At 39.5% G+C, this 9,358-nt stretch overlaps 1 protein-coding gene across 4 annotated transcripts in view; it reads left to right on the plus strand.

Moving 5' to 3' along the window:
* The window catches only part of LRRC49 (leucine rich repeat containing 49), a 157,803-nt gene extending 152,981 nt beyond the window's left edge, over positions 1-4,822 (plus strand). For all 4 annotated transcript variants that reach the window (XM_027553100.1, XM_027553099.1, XM_027553102.1 and 1 more), the window contains one exon: positions 4,152-4,822. In XM_027553100.1, coding sequence (XP_027408901.1) covers positions 4,152-4,355 — 204 coding nt within the window. In that variant the 3' untranslated portion in view covers positions 4,356-4,822. The remainder of the gene's footprint in view (positions 1-4,151) is intronic.
* Positions 4,823-9,358: the final 4,536 nt, after the last annotated feature.

Consider the following 9,358-nt stretch of genomic DNA (forward strand, 5'->3'; position numbering starts at 1 on the left):
AGAAAAAGAATAAGTGTGTGCTGTGTGAAAGCATTTGAGAATGGAAAAAGCATTATTCAAAGAGGAGCAACTTCTTGACAGGTCAGGGCAAGAGAAGTATCTCTAATGTGCTCTTAAGAGGATCATTCTGTACATGCAGAATGAGTTGTGCTGGCAGACACCTGATGAGTTTTAGAGTATATTGCATGGAGATGCAGAGTAATTGGCTTAGTGGAGAGAAGAAATGATGAAGCAAAGATGCTTTCAAACACATTTACTAATTAAGGGTTAGTATATATTAGATATAATTCTGTATCAACATGTTTATAAAGAAGTCATGGAAGAAACTAGCACAAAATTGTAAAGCACCAAAAATTGCACTATGCCAATTAGAAAAGTTTAATTCATATTATATATAAATTATTTAACAAAAATCATTTAAATATCTTTATATTTTTCTTATCCTTTATTACTATAAAAATTTTCTGGTCCTACTGCTAGAAATTTTTTAAAAATTCAAAATCATGTTTTAAGAAACTTACACGTCTGTAAGAGAGGTCTTCTACTTATGTAAATACATTGCTCGTTGCAAAATATTGCTTGTTTTAGTTTTTGATCTCCAGTGATTCACACTTATCTTTCTTCCTGGTATTCTCCATGTTTCCCAAATTTACTGAGTGTTAAAAGGGAGCAGCTAAATGCTGTTCTCATTGATAAGCTAACTTAGTGCACATGACTAGGTCCCAGACAATATTTCAGAGTTAGTGAAGTTTGGCTCACCAGAGAAGTCACCAGCTGGAACCATCTGTTATTTATTGCCCATCAGAATATGTGCATATTTTTATGATAGGTCAATACGTGACCTGTTGCTTTTAGCACATGAACTAAATCAAATCAGATCAGCATGTTGAGCCCTGAATGGTGATTATTTAGAGAAATCTTATATGTCATAATAAAATTTCCAAAATGTGCCTCTGTTAGAGGAAGTTAGTGACAACTGGGACTCGTTGTTAACTTCTGTTAATTAATCAAGAATCCAAAACATATTTATTTTTTGTTTTATAAATTGTAAAACTTTGGAAAAGAAAGAGAAGTATAAAAAAGGAGTAGAAATATTCATCTCACTACCCTAAGACAATCTTAATGACACTTCAGTATATTTCCTTTCATTAATATTGAATATATTTTTGTAACTTTTTAATGAAAATTTCAAATATATGAAAAAGTTGAAATAATTTTACAGTAAACATTCATTCCCCAAACTTAAATTCTACTGTTAGTATTGTACTGTACCATGTACTTGCTTTATCACTTATCTATGCTTTTCCCCATCCTCTATCCATCAATAATCCATCTTATTTTTAAAATTTATTTCCAAGTAATTGCACACATTACCATGCTTCTCCCTAAATGATTTAGCAAGCAGATCATTCAGTTCAGTTCAGTTCAGTCGCTCAGTCATGTCCAACTCTTTGTGACCCCATGAATCGCAGCACGCCAGGCCTCCCTGTCCATCACCAACTCCCGGAGTTCACTCAGACTCACGTCCATCGAGTCAGTGATGCCATCCAGCCATCTCATCCTCTGTCGTCCCCTTCTCCTCCTGCCCCCATCCCTCCCAGCATCAGAGTCTTTTCCAATGAGTCAACTCTTCATATGAGGTGAACAAAGTACTGGAGTTTCAGTTTTAGCATCATTCCTTCCAAAGAAATCCCAGGGCTGATCTCCTTGCCTCTTGAAAAACCTATATGCAGGTCAGGAAGCAACAGTTAGAACTGGACATGGAACAACAGACTGGTTCCAAATAGGAAAAGGAGTACATCAAGGCTGTATATTGTCACCCTGCTTATTTAACTTATGTGCAGAGTACATCATGAGAAACGCTGGGCTGGAGGAAGCACAAGATGGAATCAAGATTGCCAGGAGAAATATCAATAACCTCAGATATGCAGATGACACCACCCTTATGGCAGAAAGTGAAGAGGAACTAAAGAACCTCTTGATGAAAGTGAAAGAGGAGACTGAAAAAGTTGGCTTAAAGCTCAACATTCAGAAAACAAAGATCATGGCATCTGGTCCCATCACTTCATGGCAAATAGATGGGGAACAGTGGAAACAGTGTCAGACTTTATTTTTTGGGGCTCCAAAGTCACTGCAGATGGTGACTGCAGCCATGAAATTAAAAGACGTTTACTCCTTGGAAGAAAAGTTATGACCAACCTAGATAGCATATTGAAAAGCAGAGACATTACTTTGCCAACAAACGTCCGTCTAGTCAAGGCTATGGTTTTTTCCAGTGGTCATGTATGGATGTGAGTGTTGGACTGTGAAGAAAGCTGAGTGCCAAAGAATTGAGGCTTTTGAACTGTGGTGTTGGAGAAGACTCTTGAGAGTCCCTTGGACTGCAAGGAGCAGATCATTAGAGTTCAGTAATTCATATAGTTTTTTATTTTGAGGCATAATTTATATACAATGAAATAAAATCTTAGGTATACAATTGTTAAGTTTTGACAAATACATATACTCATATAACCCAACCTCTATCAAAATTTCATTTTGTACTTTTTCTCTTTCCACTTAGCATTATAGTGTAAGCATTTTCCTTGTTACTATAAACCTTCATAGTAGATTTTAAGGGCAGTATTTGTTGATATTTTAAATTTAACTTTTTAAAAATGATTTTGCTATTTTGATTTGGAGGTTTTAGTAGATCGTTTTTCAATTAGTTAAACCTATTTTCTCATTGACATTTATTACTTATTTCCTTATCCATTTATGTGAATTGCTTCCCCTCTAATGCTGATTATCTGATCTATTTCATGTTTTTTTCCTATATATATTATGGCATTTTCCATCATTGTGCCTGAATACTCAAAGTATCAATAGCCAAATTAAGTGTCAAATTCTTGCATTAATTAAAATGGCTTTGTTTTAGCTTCTAGGATGAAATCCAAGCCCAATGCCCCGATTACCTCAGGTCTCAAACTTCCTCTGTTGTGTTTTGAACCCAGATTTTTCATTTGGGCTTCCCTTGTGGCTCAGCTGGTAAAGAATCCGCCTGCAATGCGGGAGACCTGGGTTTGATCCCTGGGTTAAGAAGATCCCCTGGAGAAGGGAAAGGCTAACTACTCCAGTATTCTGGCCTGTAGAATTCCATGGTCTCTATAGTCCATGGGGTTGCAAAGAGTCGGACACACCTGAGCGACTTTCACTTTTCATTTGCAGACTGCCAGACCCAGAAGTTGAGTGGGTGCATTGTCTCATCTGAAGGCCAAGTTCTGGGTCCCAGGCTTGTATATATGTCCTCTTTCTCCTTGTACACTTCCCCCCAACTTTGTCCAAATATTCTCAGTCACATAAGTCAGTGTAATATATCACTACATCCTTTCCTAAAATATGGAATTAAGTCAGAGTGTGGCTATTTCGTGTTCGTATATAGATATTAACTGAGCTCAAGGCTTCCCAGGTGGTGCTAGTGGTAAAGAACCCTCCTGCCAATGCAGGAGATGTAAGAGACATGGGTTTGATCCCTAGGTTGAGAAGATCCCCTGGAGGAGGGCATGGTAATCCACTCCAGTTTTTTTGCCTGGAGAATCCCATGGACAGAGGAGCCTAGTGGGCTACATTCCATAGGGTTGCGAGAGTCAGACATGAATGAAGCAACTTAGCACGCATGCACATTAACTGACCTCATGTTAATTAATATTGTTAGTATCATTTACCATTAGAAGCCGTGAATCTGTACATTCAGCTGACTTGTGTGAGGGAAACTGCCTGCACTGAGAGAGAAGGTCTATCAACAGAGAAATTGTAGTTATGATCCAGTGATTCCAATAAATAAACACTTTTTAATTACAATTTAAAATCTTTATTTCTCCCCATAATTAGCAAATGAATTTCATATTAGCTCAACTGGAAGTTTTCTTCTCATAGTTGCCAAGAAATATATTTTTAACAGAGCTGTCCCACAGAGCTGGGAGTGGACTGGCAAGAAGGAAGCCTTCAGCTGCTATCTTTACTCAAGCAGAGCTCTGGGTCAGAGTGTCTAGGAAAGTATTCCTGCTCTGAGGAGTGGGGTCAGAATAGATTATCAAGCTTCTCTGGTTCAGCTAATTGTTGCTTTGGTTTGGGGCTTAATTATGATTCTATGCAAAATATTCTTTTTCTAACAGGAAATAAAGGAAAAAAAGAAATTCTGCAAGATGTATATCGAGGATCTTGTGAAGGAAGCCACGGAAATCAACATGAAAAATGAAGCTTTGCAGAAACTTTGGCCACAGATGTTCATTGAGCTTGTGAGGGATGCAGTTATAGAAATCCACAATAAAAATTCCTATATGAAGCTTTGCCTACAGCAGATAACTGACCAAAAATAGAAATGGCTTTTAGTTACAACTGAGATTTTTGTTTTATGTTTTTGATGGTTGAAACTATGTGGGTTAAAAAATGTTAAAACAACAACAAAACTTTTCCTTCAAGCTAGAAAGACTAGCATCAAAGCATCTATTGCCTACTGTTCTTGTAGTTAAAGGTTAGGAAGGAAAGAGCAAAAGGGAAAATTCATTTCCTATATATGTTGACCAAACAACCTTTGGGAACTGAGCAGTCTCTAGGGCCCTTCAATGGGCCCTGCGTCTTGGGTTCTTGATTTGACTGGTGCCCCTGCTACAGCCCAAAGCACGTAGTGTTCGCTCATGGTTCAGCATGAGTTGCTTCTGTCTACTTTCAGCTGATAATTTTTAGTTACTTACCTCTTTATTTTATGTCATGATTTCAAAGCCAAAAATATGTTCTTTTTTATGAGTGAAGAATAAACTTATTAATAAATTACTTTAAAAGAAAACGTGTTTGCCTCCTTAATCCAGTCAGAATTGTCATATTTATTGCATATTTCTCTTGAGCTGAGTAGGAGCCCTTCTCTTTACTTATGTAGGAAGAGGCCTCATTCTAAGGATGCATCCTCGGTGCACCGCAGAAAGTCCTGGGGGTCACTATGAGCAGAAAATACGAAAATGAGTCCAAATAGGGACAAGAAGGAAGTGTGTTTGCCTTAAGAGATCCTGAGTGTATGTATGTAAGATACAGTGATTAATCAGTAAGTCTGCTTCTATGAATTGTGTGTCTTTCTGTTGTTGGCTACTCTGAGGCTCTTTTTCTAGGCAGGCATGTGTACCTGTATCTCAAAAGTATTAGAGATTTAGGAGTGAAAGTTTCGAATTTTTCTAATTCCAGTTGAAGATCAAACAGAGAAATAAGATATAAAGATATAAGCAGGGGGTTATATCCTGCTTGTATATATATCCAGGGTTATATGTCCTGGTGGATGCTAGTGATTTTGGAGCCCATGACCATACCCAGAAGTGATACAACTTTAGAAACAAAATCTTACAGGTCCATAAATAGGAATTCTCCGATTTGCTCAGATTTCACCTGGCAGCTGTATGGATCACCAGGATATGGGAAAATGAAAACAAAAGTTACAGGAAGATAGAGTCCTACGGAAATGCTTGAAGGGAAGGAAGGTAAGCTGCTTTGCTTACACTAAGAAAGGCCTACGTCCTTAAGAGCTCTTGGTCACCCTCAAGTTTAGGAATGGCTCAAGTTTAGGAAGCCATGTTTCAGAACACAGCCTTTCAAGTCTCACTGTCCTGGGTTTGCATCTCGGCACTTCAGCTCCCACTTTAGCTTGTGAACCATCTGGACCTCAGTTTCCTCATGATAGCACATATCTTATAAGATCATGGTGAGGATCAGATGAGATAATGCATTTAAAAGTGACCACAAAGTAAATGAAGCTATTCTTTGTCATCTTCTAGAAGCAGGTTGAACCACAGTTTTGGTGCCCTGGGACAGGAAGAACTGTTAGTGTTTGCTGATGATCCTCCATCTCTCCAAATTGAAACATACAGACCAACTCTCATCTATCTAGTAAACAGTGACCCCTCCCCGGGTTTCTGTCTTATTTGGCATAGAAACGAGAGCCCACCTTGAGGGTGACGTTGAGATGAAAAACAAGAGTGTCTTGTTCATGGGCTTCTAGGAAATAGAAGAGGCAAGGACATCTGACTCCTCAGGCATGCAGGGAGTGGTTGCTCACTCTAGGCCAGGCAGGGGAATGCCTGGCTGTTTAATAAACGACCTGTCTAGCTTGCTGCATGCTGCCTCTCCTCCCCCTACCCTCCCACCCTGATGATAAAGAGCCTAGATCTTCATGTTCATGTGCATTCTTGGCTCTCCCCAGTCCTCCTAGGCATTTAAGGAACTGAAAGAAGATCAGCACTCACTGGCTTGGTGGCAAACCTACAGGTTGGCTCAACTCAGAGCACCTGCTTCAAGCCTAGTAAGAGGGGTTCTGTCTTGTTTCTAAAATCAAAACTCTTTAATGCCCCGTCTTTAGTCACTTGGTCTCTTCATCCCTTTGTACATGAGCTCCCTCTTGCTTACCCCCGCTGTTACACACTGAGTGATTTCTGTTACTTGAATCCTTGTTTTGCCTGATCCCAAATCCCACTGACTGTCCTCCCGTCTCATTCTTATCCCTTGCCACTCAACTTCCTCCGAACCCATGCTTGCTGGACTTGCTGGACCATGCTTGCTGGTGAGGATAATCCCCAGAGAAAAGGGCAAGGGGACCTGGGTCTACTGTGTCTGAAATCAACTGAGGACTCTGTGGCTAGTGGGGATCCCTGCGACAAGTTGTCATCTCTGCTCGGGGTTTTCCAGGATCTTCAGGAAGGGAGCGAGATGCATACCCCACAGGCTGAGACTATCAAGGCTAGTGTATTCTGAAGGATTGCCTTTTTCCAAAAACAATCTCGAGCTCAAACAGAATATCACCTCAAAAGCAGAAAGGTACACAATCTGCCAACTGGGGAGATACCGTCCCCCGGGTTATGGTTTAGCAGTTAGGTGGTTACATGTGTTATTGTTGGGTCTGGGGATGGCTGCTAAGTGTGCAGTTGGATCTGAGGCTAATTAACTGTGCTGCTGTCTGAGGATGGTGCCCGGGTCGGCTCCCTGCTTTGTGAGCTTCACTCCACTAAAGGCCTGATGCAGGAGACCATGAAGCCTCATGGTGCTCCTGATCTATTCCTTTCCAGGGTAGGGGCTACAGTGGTATTCGTATGCTCCACTGAGTAATAATAATCATAACAACAAATAAGACTTATTGGGTGGCATCATGCACTTATTTTAAGCTCTTTTTAAAAATGTTTTATTTTTGCCCATGTTGAGTCTTGGTTGCCGCATGCCAGCTTTCTCTAGTTACATCAAGTGGGGTCTGCTCTTGACTGCGATGCAGGGTCTTCTCATTTCGGTGGCTTCTCTAGTTGTGGCGCACAGGCTCTAGGTGAGCAGATTCAGCAGCTGCAGCACGTGGCCCTAGAGCACAAGGGCTTCAGTAGTTGCTATTTGAGTGCTCTAGAGCTCAGGTTCTGTGGTTGTGGCTCATGGGTTTAGTTGCCCCACAGCATGTGGGAGCTTCCTAGACCAGAGATCAAACCCATGTCCCCTGCATTGGCAGGCGGATTCTTTACCACTGAACCACCACGGGAGTCCTATTTTAAGCTCTTGACATGCATTGTCTCATTTATTCTCCCTGCACTCTGATATACATGTGCCCCTATTTGAACACTAGAAAACTGAGACCTTGAGAGGTTAAAAACCTCACCCAAGAGTATTTCATCCAATAAGTAGTACATGGGACCTGCGTTCATAAACATGTTTCATCTTAAGCATTTGGCATCTGAGTAATATAAATGAAAGAATGAAAAGAAAGGAAGGAAAGAAAAGGAAGAAGCAAGGAAAGGAAAGAAGAACCTGGCTAGTTAGCAAGGCAAGCATGCAAACCAGAACACAGAGATCCTGCTCAGGAGAATATTAAGTTAAATCTTGAAGGACAAAGGTTAGTTTTCCTAACCTGCTTTTATGGGTCAGCTGGAGATGGAATGGTTACTGTTGCCAAGAAGTTCAGAGCCAAGTTTGAAACTTGATCACCCTGACTGTGGTTAACCAGTATTGATGGAGTATTTGTTATCTTTGATCCTCATTTTCTACTTAGGTTTATGTTTTCCTGGCTCATTGTATGTCTTTTTTTTTTTTTTTTGAAAGTTACCTCAAATCCTTTCTGGAAAGAGGAAAAGGATAAATAAATGAGTTAAAGTATATCCAAAGCTCCAAAGAATAGACTACTCCTATATTTTAGGCAATGAAACACTTCACAGTTTCTCTTCAGGAGACAATGAAACTATTCCTTATATCGCTCTCTCTAAACTTGAGTTTTCAGAGAGTTGACTTCTTTCTTCTCTTTGTTTATCTTGAAATATTTCAACATGCAGAAATGTAGGTAGAATAGTATCTCAAATAAAACCTTGTATCCACCACCAAGCATAACAGATATTTTTCCACATTTGCTTCAGATTTTAAAAATAAAACATCACAAGTAGAAATGGAGCCTCTGTGTAGCTCTTTCCCTAGAGGTAACCACAATCCTGAATTTGATGCTTATCATTCATTCATGTTTTCATACCATTCCTATTTATACACATATGCATAGGGAGTTCATTGAATTGACTTTATATTTTCATATTTTATATAAATAGTATCATGCAATATGCATTTTTTCCTGCATATTTTTTTTCCACTTGGTATTCTGTTTCTGAGCAGCTCTACCCAAAAACATAATTGATGGGAATAAATAACTCAGCTTTTGTTGTTTCTCTTTTTTACTGCTGTTTGATATTTGGCTGTATGGTCAAAGTATAATTTATGTATTCATTTTCCTGTTGATGGGCATTGTGATTTCTACTTTATAGCTGTTACACACAATTCTGCTTTGAATATACTTGTTCACAGGTGAGTTTTGAGAGCACATAATTAGTGATGGGATTTCTGGGTCAGATGCACATCTTCAACTACATTAAATATTGTCAATTGTTTCTGAAGTCATTATCAGTTCACATTCCCACAATACATGTTCAGTTGTTCCACATTCTCAATTTTTGCAACCTGACGAGTTAATGTACAGTATGTGTGTGTGTTCTTGAGGATGGCTTTTGTGCAGAGAAGAGATTATTCAAGAACTTTTTTTAAGATGAAGTTTATATACAGTGAAATGCACTTAAGTGTAAAATCTGATTAATTTTGAAAATATCAACATCCCAATTAAGATATAAAATATTCTAATCGCTTGAGAAAAGTTATTCTAGCCAATTGCCTTTCCCTATGAGCAGCTATCAGAGAAGGGGATGGCACCCCACTCCTGTACTCTTGCCTGGAAAATCCCATGGACGGAAGAGCCTGGTGGGCTGCAGTCCATGGGGTCGCGAAGAGTTGGACACGACTGAGCGACTTCACTTTCACTTTTCACTTTCATGCACTG

The sequence above is a fragment of the Bos indicus x Bos taurus genome, chromosome 10, assembly GCF_003369695.1.
Source record: "Bos indicus x Bos taurus breed Angus x Brahman F1 hybrid chromosome 10, Bos_hybrid_MaternalHap_v2.0, whole genome shotgun sequence".
Taxonomy (NCBI): domain Eukaryota; kingdom Metazoa; phylum Chordata; class Mammalia; order Artiodactyla; family Bovidae; genus Bos; species Bos indicus x Bos taurus.